At 39.8% G+C, this 24,491-nt stretch overlaps 1 protein-coding gene across 3 annotated transcripts in view; it reads left to right on the top strand.

Moving 5' to 3' along the window:
* MACROD2 (mono-ADP ribosylhydrolase 2) overlaps positions 1-24,491 on the top strand; it is a 1,573,191-nt gene that overhangs the window by 1,501,731 nt on the left and 46,969 nt on the right. For all 3 annotated transcript variants that reach the window (XM_059720129.1, XM_006260833.4, XM_059720128.1), the window contains 3 exons: positions 6,992-7,069; positions 9,658-9,732; positions 10,389-10,484. In XM_059720129.1, coding sequence (XP_059576112.1) covers positions 6,992-7,069; positions 9,658-9,732; positions 10,389-10,484 — 249 coding nt within the window. The remainder of the gene's footprint in view (positions 1-6,991; positions 7,070-9,657; positions 9,733-10,388; positions 10,485-24,491) is intronic.

Raw genomic sequence — 24,491 nt, 5'->3', positions numbered from 1 at the left:
CAAAGATGCAGATTCTGGTCTTCAAGGCCCTTTCTCAAAAGTATGTCCCTCCTGACTTCTCTTCTCTTGTATCTGATTATATCTCCACTGTCCTTTCTGCATTTCCCACAAAAAGTTTCATACCATATTCTGTCTTATCCTTTATACAAGAAAACTTCTCCCAAGACTAGACTGTAGAACTACTCCTGACATACTTCTACTGACATGACTAGTATGGACTTACCTACTTACTATTTGTTTCCTCTCTTCCTTTTTAATTACTTCCTGACTGGAAACCATCTACCTGCAGTCATATTTGGTCTTGTCAGCATACTTCCTTTTGCCTCTCACTCATATTATTTCTGCCTGTATCATGCCCCCCTGCTGCATTTTGTCTTCACATTGTAAGCAGAGGACCACAATTTGCATCATGTTTGTACAATGCCTCGTTCAATGCACCTTGATCCTGACTACAGCCACCACAATGTAAATAACTGATATACTAGCTGTACTATAGTTTCCTTTTACGTGTGGGATATGACCTCTCCTCTTGGAGTCAGGTTGGATTGCTAGAGGAGATTTCAGTCCACTATGCTTTGGAAATGGCTGGCAGCATTGCATTCCCAGCTAGGGTTCAGTGATCCCAGCTTGTAAATATGTAAAGGACAGGCAGCCTAGTCTAGCTCCCAAACACTTGTACAGATGTCTGGATAGGTTATTGCACATGTGGAAGTCTGTTCTACCAAGTCATATAAACTTTGGCTCAAATAAGTTTAATCCATCATAAAGATGGATTAAAATGAAATCTCAGTGGATATAAAAATAACATTTTAAAGTCAAAGCTCTAAAATATCTCTCTAAATTCTCACAAATCACCATTTTATGGTACTTCATTTTAACACATTTTTCTCAGTTTATGAGGCACAAGAATACCCTAATCATGCATCCGTCGCCGTGCACACCATTACCTGTAATTTTAGACACCTGCTTGATTTCTTTCACTCTAGAAATATTCTAGTCATTTTTCACAGTATCATGCTTAAAAATAAAATGCAATGAACCTGTTCCTTTCATAGTGGCCAGCTTTTTCCCCCTCTTTAATCTTCTTATATCTCCCTAAAATATGGTGATTTATCTATGCTCTGTGCAAGAACCAGGTGTGTTGCACATTAGAAATGACTGAGTAAATAAGCCATGCAGTGACTAGCTGGGGAATTGAATCTTAGAAGATCATTAAAACCACTTAACATTCAGATCTTACCATTCTCTTCTTCCTGAGTATTTGCTAATTTTATGTTTCAGCAACATTGCCTTATATAGTCTGAGAAGGTATGAAAGAGCAGGAAAAGGAAGGTCTTTTATAAAGTATTTAGATTAAACAATTTATGTGTAGTTGCGGTAAGAGTAATGGTACTATTTGGTCACAATTTGCATACCTCCTTGGGGTTCTCTCTCACAAGTAGGTTATGTTTTAGGAGATCACAAATCAGACTGATAATCTATTCACATCCATGAACTATAAGTGTGAAATTTGCAGTTGGTGAATATGAGGTCGCAGTCATTAGGTCAAGCATTATTATAATAAAATTTTAAATCAAAATTACTCTCAATAGCAGAAGTGGGGGAAAATAGCTACATTCAGAGAAAGATAAACACATGGCTGTTGCTTCTGATACTATATACCATCCTTTCTCTAAACATATATTTATTTTAAAAAGTTATAAAATGTCCCTCAGGTTTTTCTTAATAGGAAATAAAATACAATATGAAACAGGTAGATCCAGCATTCATTGCTAGTGGAACTGGAGGTAGCTGTTTGGACTTAAAATGGAAGGTAAAGACCAAAACCCCTTCTTCTCTCTGTCAATAATATAGAGCTATCTTCAAGTGAGCACAAATAACATTTTTACCCCCAATGAAGCTCATTTATGCTGTTAGTGTGACTTGTGAATGTAGGCTTCTGCATCTAATGAGAAAGTTTTTGCAGTAAGAAGTAAAAGAGGAGGAGCCCCAGAGTAAGACAGAGAGGTAGAAAGGATAAAGGACTTGATCTTTCAAGGTCCTGAAACTTCAGCTGTGATTTAGCATAGCACTTAAGCACAGTGGGAGTGCTCATTCGCTCTAAGTTAAGCAGATGCTTAAAGATTGAGCCCAAGAGCAGGGACAAAAAAGCTATTCTGAAGGCTGTAGTGAGAGCAGGCAGGAAAATTCTGTTTGCAGGACAAGTCCATATATTTTACATTCTGTATTGTAGCTATTTAACCACAAATTGGAAAATGAAATTATTCCTTTGACCACTTAATTAGCTAATCATTTTTCAGATGTTTGAAGTACCATGGCCTCGTTATGTTTGCACGATGGCATTCATCTTCGGCATGGTAGCATTACATCACTGCTGCATGTATAATGATGTAACATAGTGTTACATCAGGAAGTTATTTGCCTGGCAACCCTAGTAAGAGAAAGGAAAGAAGGTCAGGGTAGGTAGTATCAGCAAGGAAGAGGTCTAGAGGGAACAACACTGGTAGAGGGAAAGGTTGTGGGGCAGGAATCCATTTCAAACTAAAATTTGAAAGCTGTGATCAGGGGCAACGTAATCCCTCCAGAAATCTTTTTTGTGATATAACTTCATTAACCAGTGGTATGACAAGCTGAGATGGTGCTTTGGGGAAACCCAGTGGGAGAGTTGGTGGGGTGGGTGGAGAGGGGGAAGCACTTCCAAAGCAGAGGGTGCGGGCATATGGGTTCTGGGGGGGCGAGGGTGGCAGTGCAGGGCATAGGTCTGATGGCAGAAGCAGGGAGCGGAGGGGGTGGGCACAGCATTTCTGATGCTGGAAACTTCTAAAACATCCTGGCTGAGCATTGGTCCAACATATATCTCGAGTGCTGCCATGTAGTAGCTGTGAATGAATGTAGTCATCGTTGTGTATAATTCGAATTGAGCGTGCAACATTTTAAAACCTAAGATGTATAGGCTTAGTGCCGCTAAAAGGCTGAGTGAACAAAGGTAGCTTTAGAGACGTGATTCTCAACCAGGGTGTCAGGGCACCCTGACAGCCTTTGAAGAATGCTTGCTGCCTGGAGAGAGGAGATAAATGAGATAAGGGCAGGCTGTAGTGAGAAGGTGAGTGTAGCCTCTTTCCTGCCTGCCCCCCACCCCCCTCACTGCTAGGCAAGCTCTGCCTTGGTAGCTGCTACTCCTCTCCTCTTTCTTGACATCCCTTCAAACATGTAGGCATTATTTAATATTTTTGAAATGGGGTGCTACTCAATTCACAACATTTATGGAGGTGTGGAGTAGTATAAAATAGTTGAGAACTACTGCTTTAGAGCACCCCCTACTGGGTATCTCTAATTTGTATCCATCTGTACATAGACCCAAAAAGAGTTCAGAGGTAACTAGAATGCAAAGATGCCACCTAAAAGGAGAGGGGAACGCAGACTCACTGAGGTGCAGTTTTGGGATTCCCTTACTATGGTTTTCTGGTGCTCACTCCACTGAAAAGGAGCTGAAGATTTGGTCTCATACCCAGCTACGAAATGGCTTTTAAGGGAGAATTGTCCTTCATATGTAATCTTGTACTTTCACTCTTGCCATACATATTCAGTGAACTGGATTTTCTTCATAAATTGAGGTTTATGTGTTACTTTTTTTCATGTTATCCTAAAAATAAATCTGTCTTCTGACCCTTTGGCTTGAATATTTGCTTTAATATTTGCATTTTCTAAAAGTCTTTGACGTGGTCTTGACCTTAAAGATTTTGAAACTAATGTAATGGCTGATCTCTGCTCCTAAAGTAACATTGACTGACTCTCACAATGAGGCAATAATTTTGCCTGTATTACAGTCTTTATAAAACTAAGTAATACAAAATGCTTTCTGCAGATTGTTGCGAACAGTTTAGCATCCTGTATTATGGTATTGCTTTCCAGAACTCATAAAAGAATAACAAAGTTGTATCCATGGTGAAAAAAGGTACCTTGTTATAAAGGCCCCATATCAGTAGGTCATTCACAGCCAATTATGTCATATCCAAACCTGAAGCTGTGCCAATTAGCATACAAGGATCTCTCAGTGTGGTACCTACATCTGAGAATTAACTGAGAGCCTGGTGAAATTAGTTCACTGCCGTAGCTGCTATTGAGCAATGGTATCCTGAACCTCTTAGACAACAGATCAAATATAGGTCTGATGTAAGCTATTTTGCCCTCTACTGGAAAGGGCAGAGCCACACCTATCTATATCAGGTGTGAATTTGGCTCCAAAACAGCAATTCTTATTTTGACCAACATTTGTAATTGTTGCCTTGGATACCCTGGATGGATTTTAAATGAAATTGAAATATTCTTCATTCTTGGAGAAAAGATGGCACCATCAAAGGGAGAGTTAATTCAAAGATCTATCAGTATAAATAATGCATTAGGTTTACAACTGGCTGGCAGCTAATGGGATGTAGTCAGTTACCCCTCTCCAGCCTGGATTATTAGTTTTTGAAAGTTGTTACCATTTTTGACTGTTGTGCAGGCTATGATGTAATGCGTTTGGGAGTCTAAATCCAGGTGATCATCTCACTGCAAGTAGTACTATTTATCACTCTTGCTGTTCTTGAGCATTGGGACTGAATGGAATAGACAAGCTATGTATTTTCTCACATACCATACCCCCCCAAATAAGGCACACACCTGATTTGGGGAAGGTACAATAAAAAAAAAGATTTTTCCAGAGACATAACTGAATCCTAACTTCAGTGGCAAAGTACACTCTTCAGCATCAGCAAGAGTTAGAGTTTTAACCCTCTCATAACTGCTGTCAAATTGTCAGCTGTTCAGCCGAAGGCTACTGCAAATTTGGTAGTGGCTATAAAAGGATTAAGATGACTCTGAAGAGTGAACTCTGCTCCTTCCCTTCCTGGGAGCAGCAGGAAGAGAAGCATTAGCAGCTATTACAGGATTGCCATTCTGGCACAGAATATCAGCTTCCCTGCTGTTAGTGTGCTGATTTTTGGGGAAAGATGCATGAAGTATGCAAGTAACTATATCGTTTTCCCTTAGCTCTCAACTGAGATGTAGTTCCTTGCCCTTGGTTTGATGCAGTATTAAGGAAAATGGCACTGCCTTCATTTGTGCCTGGTGCATATGCGTTCTGCAGATAAACAAAAGCCAGTGTCATCAGTACAATACCTTTTATAAGTGCATACACAAAGAATGCAGTAATTCTTCAGGTTAGGGAAGTCCTGGCCCTCTTGACATCTGCGAGAGTCTTGTTATTGACTTCAGTAGGGCCAAAATTTCACTCAGTGTGGTTAAACTTTGTTTAGAACTTTTGACAATTTCCCTGTAGATTTGTATTACCTATTCCCCTGTTACAGTGAAGGCTGCTTCAGCTGTGTATTTTCACATTTTGATTAAATTTACAATTTGATGAAATTCTAATTTATTGTACCTCTGATTCAGACTGATAGAAGTAATCCCTTTTAAGTCAGAGCAGAATTTGCCTTTCTAATATAAAAGGCAAGCATAAGGCTTGGTCCAAATATCAGTATGTAGCATTTTAAGTATAACGTAAGATGAAAAAAGTTCAACAGGGGCAAGTTTGGGCAGATTTTATATCAATGAGGTAATTTTAAAAATCTGTTTATGTTCAGTTCTTCTTCCAAACTTGGATTTATCAACTTATTGTCATTCCATGGAAGAAATGAGAAGCTGTGCGGGTAATTAAATATTTGCCTTGGGGAATTATTTGCAGTTAATTAAAGCCACACACTTTTGGTGCATACCTGCTCTACAGATTATTAAATTTGGATCAGATGTTAACTACCCAGGTTTCTCACCTATCCGTCAAAGATTGTTCTTGGCAGCTTTAAGGAAAAGAATCATATCATGACACTCTTTGGCAAAGACTTTCTGTGCTATTTTATAAGAAATGACTTTATGGAAGTGGAGCCCAACATGTATATGTATTTCTCCCATAATATCATTTATTATTATAGGCCTTTGTCAGTTTTGCTTAGTTTTACTTCCTAGCACAACTTTGGGGTATATACTACTCTAAATATGTTTATACAGCTCATTTATTAATTAGTATGTCGAGGAGTATTTATCTCCAATAGCTGGGAGAATTTTTATCTCAGGGGCCTTTACTGACAAGGGCAAAATACAAAGTCGTACATCTAGATGGATGGAAAATAAAAATATAGATCACATAGATTTTATGGTTTCTTGCCATGTATTTCTATAGTTTATTTTCACCATCATGAATCAGAAACACAGGGCTTGGGCTCCATTACCAAAAAATTTCCATCAGACCTTAGTAATTTTATACTCTGTGTGGAAAGGAATAGGAATTAGAACTCCTGGTATAGAGCTTGACATGCCATTGATTCAATGTGGGACAATGGTCTGTTAATGTAAGTAATCTGCCTCAGGTTTCCCATGTGTGTGGCAAGTTTTGTCTTTCTAAGAAAGAATGAAATCCTGGCCTCATGGATGCCAGTAGAGGTTTTTCCATTGACTACAATGAAACTAAGATTCTTTCCCAAGGTTTTGTGGGTTTTAATATTCATTAAACATGTTAAGATCCACTTATGAAAAGGGCTAGTGTTGTTCTGTAGCATTATCTAACGAGTAGATGAATTATTTTTATGTTATTCCCATATTTTCATTTCATTTAGCTCTTTAGAAATGCAGTTTATTATACTCTGATTTCCCCTTTTTTTTTCTTTGTTTTTTTTTAAGCTAGGTTTTCTTTTAAGGTAAGTCAGCAGTGCAGGCCAGATGATTCTAAATAATGATAGAGTTCTGGAATTAATATGGATAATTTAGAGCTCTGGTATTTTTTATTATTATTAAATTTAATGTTGTGTTTAAACAGGAAAAAATTCTGTCAGAGTAACTGAATGCCAAATATGAATCCAGAATTTTAAGTACTAGATTTTCAGGTGTTTTCTGAAGTAGCAATTAGACTCCTCCAACAAAAAACCCAATTCGGCATTTTTGTTTGTTGTGTCATCAGAGACTTCAAAAGATTCCAACACCACACAAGAGAATGACCCAGCATATCGTGAAATGTGTGAGCAAGATGAAGCTGAAGGTAAGATTTCAAAAAGACACAAGTAATGACTCAATTGGAAACCTAAATTTCTTTCATTACAACATTCATGTTTTTTCGAGCTATGACCTATGCTGCCTTAGGAAAATGCCTGTCAGCTTTAACTAGTACATATTGGGTGCATCTACACATGCAATTGATGTGCTTTAAGGTTACTGCGCATTAAAATAAGGAACAGTAATCTGTACCCAGGAATGCATCTACACATGCACCTGTGTCAGGAGCAAATTTGTTCCCAATGGGAGCAGTTGAGTCCAGGGCTGCTCGCGCCTCCCTGGCCTGCTCTGCCTTCCTTCAGCAGACAGGGGGAGGTCCAGGGTCTCCCAGTGCCAGCCCTGGACTGGCAGGGGACATAGGAGTCAGGCTTGGTCTGTGGGGAGTTGGGGAGAGGAGCTGTCCCAGAGTGGGGCACAGCCCCCAGCTGTGTGGAGCTTGAGATTACAGCCCAATTTGGTGGTGCTGGCTTTGTGACCAAGCATCAACAGTATGCTGAACTGTCCCCTTGCTTTGCTTGCTAAGAGGACAGGGGAGCAGGCCACAGAGAGTTTCCCTGTCCCCCTCAGCCCTGCTGCTGCCCAAGCAGTGCATGCCCCAGTCAACCCCCACTCCCCACTTGTGCCTGGGACAGCCAGGAGCTGAGCAGCACTTGGACCAGGGGGAGATGCTGGGGCAATAAGCAGCACTGGGACCAGGGGGACGGGTGGGGAGTGGGAGCTGACTGGGGCATGTACTGTGCAGGCAATGGTAGGGCTGAGGGGACTGGGAAGCATTCTGTCCCCAACCTGGTGCTGTGGGAAAAGACAGCTCCCCTGTCCCAGTGGTGCTCATCTCCTGGCTCATCGGGGGAGCTGAGTAGCACTGGGACTGGGGACAGAGAGTTACCTATCCCCTTAGCAAGCAAAGTGATGGGAGAGTTCAGGGTGCTGCTGCCGCTCAGCCACAGAGCATTGCCCCAAGTCAGCTGGGCTGCAATCCCGAGCTCCACACTAGAGCCATGGATAGCTCCTGCCCACTATGGGCCTGCCTAGGCTGTCCCATAGGAGTAAATTGCTCCCAATTAGAATCTACACCTGCTCTACTGTGTGTGCAGTAGCTAATGCGTAGTTAATCTAATACCTGTATTTCTTGGTACTAGCAAACCACACATTAGCTTAATTTACTGCACAGTAAATCCTGTTCATGTGTAGATGGTGACACTTTACTGAGCATTAATTAGTCTAATGCACAGTAAAGCATCTCATGTAGACACGCCCATATTTGCTAGTCAGTCTTGGTACCCTACTCTCTAGAGTGCGTAAAGAAGAAACTGGCTTCCAAGTAACTTATTTTAGCCATACTGATCCTGGGCCACTGCGTAGCATTATGCTTTTGTTACCACAAGCCTGCAACAGCAGTTTCATTTTTTATATAACATGGATGCCAAGCACAGGTGATTTAGAACAGCTGCTAGTCTGTACTCTTGTAACTGCCAAGAACCTTTAACAGAGAAACCTTCACTTCTTGAAAAAGTGAGCAATTCATCCCAGCTGGGCCCCCAAAATCAGGACATCCAGGCACATGCACACACACAGCTCCCCCCACCCCTTATCCCATCCCTACCCTGTAATCCAGGTTTGATATGTTTTGCCCACCTCTTCAAAATGCTTGCCAGGGAGGCCTTTAATACTTTTTTAATCCATGGTTTTAAAACCCTTAGAGCATTGGGGTGCTTTGAGATACTTTTAAGGATACCATGAGGGGAGTGAAGGGCTGCACAATATTATCATTGTTAACTGTATAAACACCTACATTTGATGAACTTGATCACAAGTTCAACCCAGAGATTTCAAATAGGAATCCAGAGTATCAAAACCATTCTGACCTATTGTGGTCTTTCTGAGTTCTTTCTAAAAGAAGAGTTGCTCTGTTATTTGTTTTGTAGTCAAAAACCGATTGCAACTTGTTCTTGAAATGGCATAAATTAAAAAAAGTTATATAGGGGTGTTGGAGTTTAAAAAGGTTGAGAACCACTGCTTTAGAAAGTAACCCCTACATTACTAATTTTGCTTTAATAAAATTATATCTGGCTTCAGGACCCAGGTAGACAAAATGTTTCTACCAGTGTAATGAGCTTTACAAAAATTTTAAAAAGGAGAGGGTAGGTGGCCTAATTCGTACACTGGGATAATTTCACCCAATCCAGTTTAGAGTTACCCTGAAAGATTCTCTAATGTACCTCTGATAAATCCCTGATAAACCTCTGCAGGTGTTGTCTCTGTATAATTTATTCTTGGGTAGATGTTGGCTCAAAGCTAATCATTAATTTCACCTGCTTCCCTACCTCGTAACAAGGCATTGTGATAACCACCTACTACTGCACACAGTTGCCCCAAGACAACTTTGCTCTTCCGGTCCACTGTTTTTTATAATGGTGTACAAAATCAGTGTAATTTACACTGCTCTAAACATCTCATCAGTCCAGCCCTAAAATAATAAATGGCCTGCTGGTTTTGTACCATACTTGAAGATCATCTCTTTTATATGCACATAGCCATCCAATTGACATGATATTCAATCTTTGATATTAACAGAGCAACAGGATGATTCGTCAAAGGATGAGATGAAAACTGATGCTGATTCCCAAAGCTCCTGCATGGAACTGGAAGGTATAAGCAATGCTCTGAGAACAACGAGGAAGATAAAAATGCAGTTCATGATTCAAGTATTATTGGCATGAGACCCACAATGGTATCTGATGTACCAGTCATTTATAAAAAGGACCAAATTCATGGAGCTGCATTTCCTTACAGTAGATCTGAATTTAACTCAGAACTGGAAATAGCTGTGATATCTCAGCTGGAAGAGATAAATGCTGACTACTGTAAAAGTAGAAAATGTAGGGGATGGATTGTACATGCCTTCACCTTGATGGTGAGCACTCAGTCTTGATCTTTCAAGGGTCTGACTACTTTGAGTACTTTGAATCTGATCCAGCAAGTAACTTGGTACACACTTAACTTCAAGCCTCTGAGCAGTCCCAATGAAGTCTTGCACTGTTAGTTTAGTAACTGACAGTACTTTTCTGGATCAGGGCCAGACTGCTCAGCACCGTAATTGCAACTCATGCCGTTTGTAGTGCCTTGACAGCAGTGGGCCTGCTTGCCTAAGTGGCTACTAACCAATGTGAATGAGGACTCCATAGCCTGATTCTTTGCTAATGTTTTTAATGATCACCACTGTAGTCTGTAAAAAAACATTTTATTCAGCCCCATTTCTGAACTCCCTACTGCCTGACTTGCCTTTCTTATGAAATCCTCTTTAGAATCTTTGTTGAGCCAAGAAGATGCAGTAAAGGTGGAGAAACCTGCGATTCCTGTAATAGACGAAGATAAAGAAGGAAACAAAAAAGAAAAAACAGGTAGGACTCTCTACAAATTAGGGCTAGGTAGAGAATTCAGCTGGCCTGATGCGTTCTCATGGAAAGCTATGTTTGTGTTAGCAAGCATAGTTATTCTTTTTCTATCACTGCAATTTTCTTAAGTGGAAGAAACATAGAAACCGTGCATGTAGGTAATATTCTTGGGGGGTTTTCTAAGTGATGTTAAAATATTGTTATGCATTTTGCTTGAATACACTCAAGACAATTTTAAGTGGAGAAAAGCAAGAAAATCAAGTTTTAAATGGTTTTAAAAACACATTAACTGTTTATCGTAAGTTTTTTATGTTCACTTTTATAGATGCTGATTACAGGAGGAAATTATGTGCATACTTAGTACCTGCTTTGTCATGTTCCCTGGAAGGACAATATTAAGTGTAGTTACAAAGAATGGGCGTGAAAATGATTTGTGATGCCATAAGCAGAGATTTAACAAGTAACTAAAACTAGTAATTCTCATGAAGAGATCAATATTTAGAACACATGCACAGAGTCCTGCTGAATCAGTAATATTGACCATGAGCAGTTTTAAATGCCTATCTATTCATTCTTGAAGAAACTCGAAAGTTTAATTTTCAGAGTAATAGTTACTTTTTTCAAAGCCCTACCTTTACATAGTCATTTGTAATAGGCCCATGTTCACACAAAAACCAATACTGTATGTTATGTAAATAATTATCTTATTATAAAGCAAATGCAGATTAATAATTATATGGGCTCCCTTTATAAAACACAGAGATCAATTACAGTTTGAAATTAAAACTCAGACATGATCTTATCTGAAAATCCAGGTCAATGCTAACTACACCTTCTTGATTATGAACTCCTTTTGTCAGCTACATTGACACTGACTTAATTGCAAACCTATGTTAGTAGCATTGACACTGCAGTCCCAGGTTAATAGAACTTAATAGAACTCTGCTCATATCCAGCTTAACAACATTTTCTCTTTTTATTGCAAATCCAAGTTGAGACTAATCGCACCTCTTTATTACAAGTCATGCTAATGGTATCTGTGTTGTGTTTTATTACTGACAGTGATAATAGAACTGATATAATCCTTACTTCAAATCCAAATAAATGGTATTGCTCCCCTTCAGTTGCAAATCCAGGTTATATAACACAGGCTCACTCTAATTGCAAATACCAAAGTCATTATGTTAATTTGCTCCTAATAGAAATTATTTACATTTTATTTTATGCCTCATCAAAAGCAAGTTGGACAAAATGTACTTTCATTATTTGTACATTTCCTCTTCTTTAATACTTCAGTGTGCCCTACAGCTAGTTACTGTCATTTAGTTCTCAGTGGATAGATTATATTTCACCATCTGCTCTACCTAGCATTTAAATATGCAGCATTAAGAAAGGTAATGTCAGAAAAGGGTCATTCTTGGCACTTTTTTTTGCCCTTTATTTCAAAGGTTCAAGTATCAACAAAGTTAAGGGATCTTTCTGAATATTTTGGAGCATATTCCCACTTTGGCATACTTCTTATTAATGATATTTTATACATAATTAGAACCTGAAGATCATGGAATGATTCCCTTTGACTTCAGTGAGCTTTTGACCAGGCCTGTAAGAAATAGTACTATTTTATTTAAACATGGGATAAACAGTGTTCAGATAAACCTCTGGGTATTTCTTCTCATTTGTTTTGAAATGCATTGCCTTTTAAAGTACCCGAGATTTGGAAAATAAATCACTACTTTTTAGAATTCCAGACAAGGAAAGAAGAATCAGGCTTCCCCCTCATTTTATTTCATTCTAATAGGTATAACAATGTATAGATAATCTTCACAATAGATCTTAGAGGCTTTTTCAGGTTTCGTGTGCACATGTGCTTCAGTATTGGACTTGAAAGTTTGTCATTACGTAAGAGGGATCTTAAAAGGAAGAGGGAAAAAAATTAGCTGCAGTTTGTGCTGATAAAAGTATACAATGAGTATGTCCCAGAGAGACGTCTAATGGAAAGAGTTCACCTGGCATAAAGCAGAGATTTTATATATAACACTATCTCATGTAACCAGAGTGCTGCCTCATAAACTAATTCAGTTAAATGTTTTCCCAGAAGCACCTACAGTACTTTTGAAGTTAAACATAATAGCATATCTTGGTCTAATAATATTTGAAAAAAAAGATAATACCGGAATGCAATTCCCATTAAACAAAAACCCAGTCATACCTCTTTGCTTTCAAGGTAGAAATAGTGCTTTTGATCTGCATGTGCATATTTGACTTTACCATAGTGTAAAATGTGATCCTTGTCTGTTCTAAACTCAGTTCCTTTTTACAACTAGACTGAGCCCTGGGTTCAACCCAGAGGCAGGGAAGACATGTCACTGCCACCCTCAGAGAAGCAGTTAGGATAGTGGACTGCCTGTGACCATTCCATATTCATCTCTGGAAAGATGGAGCCCACTAAATACGTCAGATTCACTTAGCCAACACAGACCCTGGTCATGTCAGAATACTTGCCTGGTGGCAGCACAGCATTCTCATAACTAGAGTTGGTTGATAATTTTCCAATCAGATTTTCAAAGGAAAATGACAATTAATTGATACTGAAGTGCTTTCTGAAAATGTTTCAGTTTTGATAGACATCAAAAGAAACATGGGCAGGTTTCCAACAGAACCCTCTTTGATTTTCTGCCAGCTCCATGAAAGGGCTATTGAGAAACCTGAGCTAACAGGCTCTGCAGCTCTGGGACAACCCCAGTATGCGAGACAACCCCAGATCTGGGAACCACAGGGCTTCCAAGCTCCTTGTTGCAAGATGAGGAGCTTAGCAGTCCTAGCCCAAGGTTTTCTGGCTCCTGGACAGCCCTGCCATGCAACCTAGCCTTGATGATCAGGTACCAACGGTCCATGGATCTGGGATAACTACAGAATAAGGAACTCAAAGGCTTCCAGGGTTTGTGGTTCCAGAGCACCCCCGTCAGCTTCCCTTAGAGTCAAGCAGCCTGGGGAACCAACTGAGCCTTGGGTTAGGAGGCCTTGGGATGCTCTATGTCTGTGTAGCTAAAGCCCTGGCAGCTGCTGGCTGAAACTGATATGACTGTGTCAATTTCACTGCTCCCCACCATTCAGAACCAAAACCAAAATCTAGTTTCTTGCAAAGCATTTTACAGTGAAAAGCACTTAAAGTGTGAGTTTTGACAAAAACAAAAATCTTGCATTTCCAAAACACTGATAAAATCAGTAGTAATATGCTATCGGTCTCACTTTTCCTATCTTAACTAGAAGTTATATGTTGAGAGCAAATGAGGAAATGAGACCAAGATGTATTCTACAGTATTTTTTTCAGCTAACTAGAACTCACTCAGATCTAGTCTGCAAAAGAATAATGAAAACCTGCTTTTCTCATAAGATTAGGGAATATTCTCAAATCCCTTTATTAAAAAGCAAAGTGATGATTGCTGACCTATTTGCTGACCGAACAGGACATACTGGAAACAGTATACAAATGTTTTTAATCTAAAGCTTGGCCTGCATTTATATAGACATTTAGCAAAGGAGGCTGTATTCGTAACAGATGCACATTCATTGTTTAGTGGTGTTTTGAATCAGCTCAGTTTTCTACAAGACTAATAATATTTGACAAATGAAAGTGAAACACATTTTACATGTCCAAATGTGTAACCATTCCTCGCTCTGAGCCTGCTCTCTTCACTTTCTCTTTCCTGCCCTTATCTCCTACAAAATCAGTCTTTTTTATACAAAAGTATTGAATTGGATGATTTCCCTCATTTGTCATCCATGGAGATTGCTCAGGTCTTTGGAGAATAAAATCCCTGCCAAAACATTTGCATGGGAACAGAAGTTGCCAGTAGTTGGCTGCTGTGCTCCATTTCCATATGCTGACTAAAATATTTTCTGTCATCTCATTGTCATTACAGTGTTACCCTAGAATTTAGGGGGGTCCTGGCTAGCTCAATACTATTTTTGTAGTCTCCTCTTTTCTTAGAGAAGTCTGCCAGAGATTATGATTTCTCAGATCCAGTCTGTTTATTCTTCCTAAAGACCCATGTCATTTTTCAAACAGAGTAAACCTAATCAATTCATAGTGAAAATTGTCAGTGTGTGATCCACCAGTGGGACACTTAGGATCCTACTTCCCACCCTCCTGCCCCCATATGAGAGAGTAAATTCAAAGAACATAATTTTACCTTTCATTTGTGACAGTTGCTTACTGCCAAGCTATGTTGTTTGTGTTTACTTAACTGTAGGGGACTGTTAAAGAACTGAGGTAGGGTTTCACTTAAAAGGCAGACACAACCCACAAACACAGCACAGCACTGAACGGCACTTTTAAAAATACTGTAATGAATACATGTAGAAGGCAAGGCATATTACAGCGTGTTGAGTTGGACATGTGGTACTTTGGTAGGCCACAATCCACCCTGTTACCCCTCTGCCCAGCACAAATGCATGAATGCCATGTTTAAGAATATTTATAACCAGGCTTTTCTCTTCTTTTTTGAATCATGCACCCTGAAGTCAGATTGTTTAACATCTTTATCGTTATGATCAGTTGCAGCCTTCTTGTCAAGTCTTCTCCCAGACTTGCATTACTCATGATTGCAGAGCCAAGATACTGAAATCTTTTAACTACATTTAACACTTCTCCTCTTAACATGCCCGCACAGTCGATGCCTACACGGTCAGATGGGTCGCCAATTGGCTGGAGGGCTGTACTCAGAGAGTGGTGGTGGGTCATTTTTGACCTGGAGGGATGTGGGCAGTGGGGTCCCTGAGGGCTCGGTCCTCAAGCCCACACTGTTCAACATCTTCATCAGCGACTTGGATGAGGGGGTGGAAAACACCTTGTTCAAATTCACAGATGACACTAAGATGTGGGGAGAAGTGGGCACGCTAGAAGGGAGGGACAGGCTGCAATTGAATCTGGACAGATTACAGGGGTGGGCAGATGAGAATAAGATAGGATTCAATACTGACAACTGCAAGGTACTGCACCTAGGGAGAAAGAACCAGCAGCATACCTACAGGCTGGGGAACTCCCTTCTTGTCATCACAGAGGCAGAAAAGGATCTCAGAGTCATTATAGACTCCAAGATGAACATGGGCCGCCAATGTGGGAACACAGTCAGGAAGGCCAACCGCACCTTGTCATGCATCCACGGATCCATCTCAAGCAGGTCCAAGGAGGTGATCCTCCCCCTCTATGCGGCACTGGTCAGGCCGCAGTTGGAGTACTGCATCCAGTCCTGGGCGCCGCACTTCAGGAGGGATGTGGACAACATCAAGAGGGTCCAGAGGAGGGCCACTCACATGGTCAGGGGGCAGCAGGGCAAGCCCTACGAGGAGACGCTACAAGACCTGAACCTGTTCAGCCTCCACAAGAGAAGGCTGAGGGGGGATCTGGTCGCCATCTATAAACTGGCCAAAGGAGTCCAGCAGGCAGTGGGAGAGTCCCTGTTCCCGAGCACTGCTGGGAGTAATGAGGAATAATGGCCATAAGTTGACGGAGAGTAGATTCAGGCTAAATATCAGGAGGCACTACTTCACAGTCAGGGTGGCTAGGATCTGGAACCAACTTCCAAGGGAAGTAGTGCTCACTCCTACCCTGGGGGTCTTCAAAAGGAGACTAGATAGACGTCTAGCTGGGGTTTTTTGACCCCAGCATTCTTTCCTGCCCACAGCAGGGGGTTGGACTTGATGATCTGCTCAAGTCCCTTCTGACCCTACCTCTATGGAACTATGAAACATAGCTCTTCTATCCATGGGTTGAATTTTTTTTAAAACAACCACTTCAACTTTTAAATCTATCCAAATTAGGTCAAATATCGTGGTAAAGTGACATGTAAATGTTCTTCCCTAATAGCTGCTACACTTTCCATTCTCTTTCTCCAATATAAGCACCATAAATCACTTATCTAGTTGTCAGGCAACTCCTTATCCTGTCAAACACGACTGCACATTCTGTGCAGACATCATACCCCTGGATGTTTTGATCTATCCACTGTCACTTCATTCATACCAGCTGCTCTTCCATTTTTCATGATTACAATTGTTCTTTCTACTTCATCCACATGCAAATCTCCATCCTTTTGTTTGCTGACACTTAACTTTCTCTCTGTCTTATTTGTCTTCCAAGGTCCTTTATATTCAAAATAGCCTTTCCATACATTTTTAATCTAAGTTGGACTGGTAACCAACAAAACATTTTCATCTTCCATAAATTCAGGTTCATATGTCCTAGATCTCTTGTTTTAAATATCCCATGTAGAATTTTCTTGTAAACTAGTGTGTCTTGTTTGAGTTTTTCTGTGGACTCTATCTTTTTCCCTTTTCTTTTTACTATGCAATAATAGTCCTCTCTCTTTTGCTAAATATTCCATGTTTATTTTCAGCTGATCTGGCTTTCAGCCACTTCCTATTTTGCTTGATTCTTTTCTTGAACTGCTTTCTGCACCTTCTCATTCCACCACAGCATATCTGTCTTATTTTTAACTCCGCTTTTTCTCCCCCTTACCTGCTTTATAGGCACCCTTTTGAACTCATTCCATTGAAGGTCTCTATCCTCAGCTTGGCCTTGGGAATTTTCTTCATGCTTCCATCTTCTAAGTTCTTTCATAGCATTATATCCTGTAATTTCCACATTTTCAATGCTTTCCTTTTTCTTGGTTTAATCCTACTATTATGTTTGAAATCAACTACTGAGAATGAGTTTCACATTTTTCACTATTTCTTATTATGTAATCAATTATAGCCCCACTTCTTCCATCCCAAGTATATCATATTATTAAATAGTGCTTTCTTTTTAAAAACCAGTTATTTCTGACTCTAAACAAGTTTCTTTGATGATAGTCCAATAATTTCTTAACCTGTTCATTTCTATTTCTGAATTTGTGAGGTATAAAACTTCCTTATGTCCCAGTATGTTTTTATCAACTTGTCCTTTGAACTCACTCATAGTAATACCCATTCTGCTACTCCTATTCCCTAAGTATTCTTCATTCTAATTACTCTTACCATACCTAGCCCACCAGATACATGCTTCCATTATTTTAAGCATATATATGTTCACAGGCTTTTTTTAATCATTTGCAATTTAAATAGTTTTCTCTGGCATGAGATATGTTATCCATCATAAGTAAGGACCTTCATAGATTTCCATTACTATCTGTACAACTGCTGCGTACCATTTTGCAAGATACCACCTATTATTTTACTAGTTGTATATCTATCAGTAGCCATTATTCCATTCATTTTGAGGACCTAGGAAAGTAAGTGCTTTTACTAACATAATCAAATAAAAAATTATATGTTCATTTAAACTGGTGAGGGAGATGTTTCAATTTTCTAATATTTTGTTAATATATGCTTCTAGGGTTTTTATGTTGATGCGTTTGTAAGTATCATCAAAGTTTCTTTACAACATAATTATTTGTAACTACAAAAGTACAAAAAGAAATCACAGAGGGATCTTCTTATATAAGTCTGACATATTTTACATGGAACCATAGTAGTTGCATCTGGCTTTCTTTTATATTACCTCTAAAAAGTTATATTACCTTTTATATTTCCTCTAAAAACCTGATATAGAAGAAATTTTGTAGAGAAGATATTTAAAATTAAAGGATTCTTCTCTTCCTCCTCTTCATTCTCTTTCTTCTTTGTTTTTGGAAAAAAACATTACTAATGTATTTGAAATATCATATTTCAAAACCGTACTCCAAATTTGATTATTCATCTGTCCTAAGAGAGAATCAAGCCACTCATGGCTAGGTACAAACATTACACATATCACTCATTAAGCAGGCAGAAATTGCTATAACGCTGTAACAGAACAGATGTTCACAGCTCTTAGAGTGCTTTAAAAATGGCAGATCATGCTCTAAGTTAACCCTGAATGGATGTATACTAACCTAAAGTGCTCTCTGTTAGAGGGTTAACTTAGAGCATGATAGCTGCCATTCCAGGTGGTGTTGCTCAGAAATGTGCTCTAGCCCCAGCAGAGGTTTCTGCTGTGCCCAGATGCTAGGCCAGCCCCATCCCCTCAGCTTTCACTGACCCTAGTTACTGACATCTTCTGATCCCAGCCCGGCACACATCCTGGTGGGGGAAGAAACCAGGGAGGGGGAAGATGGGTTCTGTCCCTGCAGCTGCTCAGTTGTGGTGCTGGGCTGAAGCCTGGCTGGGGGGACTTCAAGGAAAGGGCTTTGGGGTCCCTTTCCCCTACCCCACAGCAGCCTTGGCCAAGCAGTGGTGATGGGGGGGTAGCTGCAAGGTAAGGGGTCTGGGTCCTCTCCCACCCCCCACCCCCTACCACTGCTGACAGTAGCCAGCTGGTGGAGGTGGCAGGGCTTGAGAGAGGGGCTATTTATGTCTGTTCAGTTTGCTCCTGATGTAACTTATAGCACTTTAAATGAAGTACAATAGATAGATCACTTCTCTCTGGGGCTTTTTGAACTTAACCCATATGTCTAGCCTTTTAGATCAGCCCCCAAGAGAAAGGTGCAAGGAACCTTGTCTAAAATGTTATAACCTATCCATTGGAGAAAACTGTTGCTAACCCACATCAGTTGTACCTTGATGAACGAGAGATTAAATCCCAGATACATTTAAAAGCCTTTCTAAGAGAAAATGACACAGAAATGGAAATCTGCTACTGACATTGGCTAGTAATGGATAACCGCTTACCTTCCCAAGGGGAAGTAGAAATAAGAGACATAATTGTGCATCAGGAGACACAAAATCCATTCCCTACAACATTCATAAGGCAACTGTACATATACCTTCTAAAAGAGGCTGATTGTATAAACACAATCTGGCCCTAAATATGAAATATACCATGGAAGTCTGCTACAGAACTCTGCTGAAAAAATTGCTTAACTCAAGATTTTGCAGAAAACACTGGCCATAAAGAGAAGTCAAAGCTAGTACTGTATTTAATTTTACATTGCACATGCCACTTTTCTAATGTTTATCCATTCAGAAAAGTGGATTGGCACAATGGCAGATGCTGGAAACTGTTGGAGATGTGAGAAAAGAATTGCCTCATTAAAAATCCCTGAATATACTCTCTAATTTTACAATATTTGTATGTGTTTTTTTTTATCTAAGCCAGTGGTGCTCATCCTTTTTTGTCCAGTGGGCCAGATAGGCAGTGCCTGTTGACCCAGTGGGCCAGATTCAGCTGGTGGACACAGTCTGGAGCCAGACCAGGTGCAGCAGGGATACATCTGGCCATGAGGAGAGGGTAGGACAACCTGGCCTCAATCCAGCCAAGTGAGGGAAAAGGGCTTGGCCTGGCCCTGTAGGGGTGGTAGAGGGGGAATGTCCCAGCCCTGATCCAGTTCTATGGGGGATGAGACATGACCCAGCTCTGCAGGGAGGGGGGAAGAGGGCTTGGTTTGTCCCTGAACTAGCCATGTAAGGGACAGGGCATTTCCCAGCCCCTCAGGAGGAAGGTGGCCTAACTCAGTTCCCCACAGGCAGGGGTTGGGGGCAGAAGGGGACATGAGCCATCTTCAAATCAGCTGCACAGGGGGAAGGAGAGGGGTCATAGCCTGGCCCAGCCCCGATCCAGCCACACAAAGAGCGGCCTGTGGCCTGGCTCCAAACTATCATGTGGGCCTTGGGATTTTGGCAGCAGGGAGGGGTGTCAGTATTAACTGCCATTTTCCCTTCCCACCAAATTTCCTGACCCTTTGGGAGCCTGGCAGGCAGGTTTCCGAGGTTCCACAGGCTTCACTTGGCCCGTGGGCTGGAGGTTGAGTATTCCTGATGTAGACAATTAAAAAATAAAAGGGTGAGATTTTCTGGTGCAAAAGGAGCAAGATTAAGGATTTCAGAAAGGGAGCTTCTTTGTCCTATGAATAGTGATGCTATCTTTACCTACCAGCAGGGGATGATACAGTGGTGTAGTTGCACCTCCCTTTACTTTCTTCTCCATCCAAACTTTAAACCCAGCTGCCTGGAAGCGGCAGCAGTGTTTCTATTCAAGCAGTGCTGCCAGAGTCAATTGATTTCATGGCTCATTATCATCTCGCTAATTCCTGTTAAACTCTCTCCACACCACAGGTATTAACGACCCTCTCTCCTTTTTAATGGCCTTGATGTTCCACTATCCAAGCTATGCTTTCTTCTGCAATTTTTCTGTCTGTTAGTCATTCCTGGAAACGTCTGTCTTCTATTTTCCAGTGACTGTTTTTTAGCTTTAGCATTAGCTTTCAGATGTGGTAGTATTAACTCAAGAGTTAAAATGCTTGACGGGGAAATATTGGATTATTTGTTTTTGCTTTAATTTTAAACTGAATGATGTAGCATTAGCCTCCTAGCATAATAGTAAAACTAGTGTGCTGTGTTATATGCGATGATGCGCCATATGATCTGCACCTCTCCTTTTCAAAATCCTAGATCCATCCATGCCTACCTGTGTGTCTAATATTTTTAAAAATGCTGTAAGTGGCAGAAAAGTGAATTCACTTCTATTCTCCCCATTGATGAAGCAGCTAATGCAGATCATATTTATAAACCAAGACAAGACACTTTCCAGTTAAGGCAAAGTACTTCTTTTTTTCCTGGTTTTCATACAGCAACCCTGTTTTCATGAGCTGAGGTGAATTACTCTTGATAGGCTTTGAATTTGAGCAGGCTCACCTCTTGGATAAGAATGATGTAATCCTAAATTGCTTTGTAAATTCTACTTATTCAGCAGGCTGCGGTCCTTTTTGTGTTGTATTCTGGGCCTTGTACCAGCTGAAAGTGGAGTCAGCAGTAGTTTTCAGTTTATAATGATTCTGCCACATACTGAATGGCTTTGCTGAAGAATCTACACCCAAATAGTGACATGCCAGGCTTTTGCTGAGTCTTCAGCAACTTTGTATCAGCAAAATTATTACTTGTATCAATATCAGAATCAATGACACCAAATGCGGTGTCACCACATCGGAATAGACAACTCCTGCAGGAACATTGAAGTCAAAGCTATTGTACAGGAATCAGCAGCCATGTTGCACATTAGCAAAATGGTGTGGTTATTAATCTGCTTTGGATACCAGTTGCAACTCCTAAAAATATTGTAATATTCTTCTCTCCAACAGAAGAAATCTTAGTTTCTTTTTATTATTTTCAGTATATCAGATGTACTGATTCTAAGCTAACTGCACATAAAGAGCAGATGGTGTAAGCTCAGTTTTAAATTTGAATTATTTTACATTTATTTTCAATGGAAAATTTTACTTTTCAGTGTTTTTTTCCCCTAATAAAACTAAGGGGGAAAAAAAATTAGGAATCTTGCAGCTTTAATGATTTGCTACAGTCATTTTATGCCATATGCTTTGAATCCAAGCAAAGAAAGAAACTGACAAGCAAAGATATGAACAACAGTGCTAAAGCTGATTGTGTTTGATAGCTTTCTTCGTGTTATTTCCACTAAGAAATTATATCATAATGAAATAACCATTCTATGTAAACTTAGAAACATTGTCTGTTTATTAATTCTGATGGTTTTGCCACCATAGCTTTTGTTTTGTTTAATTAATGCATTTTTGTAGTATTGGCTAGAAATACATTCAAACTAAATCTAATACATTTTTGGAAGGCTTTTCTAAAGAAAAGAAAATTAAATCTCTGCAAAGCCTCTGGTGAAATTGGATATTTTTCAAGAAATATTGCGAATGCCCATTTATATTTTTATTTTTACTATGGTAATAAATGCCAAAAAAGTATAAAGCCATATAAAAACCCTACTGAAAAGCAGATGATATGGTGTCATTTTAACTTTTCATATGTTTATAATATTATTTCATGATGTTAGATGTTTTATACTTGTTGAGATACATGGCTGTAAAACAGTGATAATGCCTTTTTAACATAAGAAAACTGGGAAGATAATGGAATCCATATTTTACGTGGTGTTGAAGCTTACCAGTCTTTGGTTTTAGCTCAAATCCCCAGAGAATCGGCAGTAGCTCATGCAAATGAAACGCAAATCTCTTTCAAATCATATCAAATGACATCCAAGTCAAAAATGAAAAAAATATGAAAGAGGTTTTAAAATTTATCTGAAAAACTTTTTCCCCCTCTAACATGTTGAAGAAATTGGGATCAATGAATAAAGACTGCGGTTTTACAGATGGCATCACAGCTAATAATACATCTGGAAATTAACTTTAGCACATTTGGAAAATGGCACTACTTTTTAATGCACATAACACAATTATTACATTATATAGGAATCTGTTCTTTCAACTGAAGTATGATCTTAACTTCCACTAATGATAATAGGGACTTCAGGCACAGGTTAGAATAGATCCAGAAAGCTGTATTAATCCCTGCTGTAGCTCCATTGTGACGTCATAAAATTACCTCAGGACAGAATTTGATATTGTTGGTGTATATTTTTGTGTATCTTGCCATGCAACAAAGGAGTCTTCCTGTTAGTTTTAGTGATTTATTCTAAATACTGTTGCTAATACTGTTTGTCTGGATTAGAAAATTAGATGAATTAACTTGCCTGGGTCCAACTGAGTTGCCTGTGTAATTGGAGCTGATTAAAACTCTTGTGTTTTGTTCCTCCATTGCTTTACATCTTGCAAAGTTGTGGTGAAGTGCTACCAAACCAAAATCCTAAACCTTGTAAAGGTGTTGTAGCCTCTTATATGCACCTTGCATAGGTGTGAAGAAATCATGGACAGTGCAAGGCAGAAATCCTACACAGCTAATGAATTTTCATGAACTGTATTCTTTGGAACATGTTCAAACTGCTTCTTTACAAGATCCCAAGGATGGAAAGCCAATGGATGGGGAAGGTTTTGATTGCCCTACTTTTTTTCAAAACTGGAACAAAAAAGTATTCAAAGGGAGTATCATTTCATTTCTCTGGTTCAGGCCCCTACGACATCTCTGGTAGAAGTTTAAACCATCTGTCACAAAACAAGTAAAAACTTCAAGCAAGGGAGTCGGTGTAGGTATTGCCAGTCCTCATTGAAATCTTCCATGCTGTTGTCCTCTCCCCATTTCTTTGTACCTGCTTCCTTCTACTTTTTTGTCTGCCACTCGCATCTTTCCAATAGTAGACTTTCTATCTGTTGATCTTTTTTTTTTAATGCAATTGACAGTTGAATATTCAGTCATACAGATCTTACCATCTGGAACAACTTTCATCTGCTTATTTAACTCTCATTAAATCTCACTTCAAGATGAGTGTGAGGTCACTAACAGTGTGCCCTGTCCACAGTCATAAGCCAGAGACCTGAGATTCCCTCTGTTTCTGGTTATTGTGAGTAATCTGCCAGTTAAGAGTTTAATATACACTTTTCACCTGCCATCAGTGTCCACATGCATTCAGTGCTAATCTGTATGGCTTACTTCCTCTCCCAGGGGCTAAGTGGAGGTAGAGCTCCCCACTATCAGTGTTTAACATCTCTCCTCTCTCTGCCAGCGACTTCTGCTAATCTTTCCCTCTAGTAAAACTAAATGTTCCAATATCAGCCTATCATCTCTGATAAAATATGGCCATTCCAGCCCCTTCTTTCTTTTCTATCACGTCTACAGGTGCTAAATCTTCCACACCTTGGTATTACACCCATTTTAGTTTGTTCATATTGCAGCTACTCTGCTACCTGCTATAAAAAAGTACTGAGAATGGTCCTTGCATGAAAGGCCCAGGACAAATATGCATTGCATTATTGAATGGTGTTTTCCTATCTTACTATATACTTAGCAGGACACTCGTCACCATAATGGGTCCATATCTGAATAACACTTCCAAAACAGAACTCAAAATACAAACTTTTCTGCAACCTCTGAGCGTTCCTGTCAAGTGTTTAGAATTTTCCCATCATTTTCAGCTCAAAGTGCTGTGCTGTCCTTAACACAGAAAGGTCAACAACAAAACCTCCTTTTGCAGGTGAGGTAGGGTCTTATCCTGAAATATTGGGGCATTGATACCTCTCTTCCCCTACACTTCCTTTGAGGATGTAAACCCTTTCTTCTTGTTTCCAAATCACTCAGTAG

Source organism: Alligator mississippiensis, chromosome 1 (genome assembly GCF_030867095.1).
Source record: "Alligator mississippiensis isolate rAllMis1 chromosome 1, rAllMis1, whole genome shotgun sequence".
NCBI lineage: Eukaryota > Metazoa > Chordata > Crocodylia > Alligatoridae > Alligator > Alligator mississippiensis.
The sequence above is the reverse complement of the archived record's forward strand: the minus strand, read 5'-3'. Positions and strand labels throughout refer to the sequence as shown.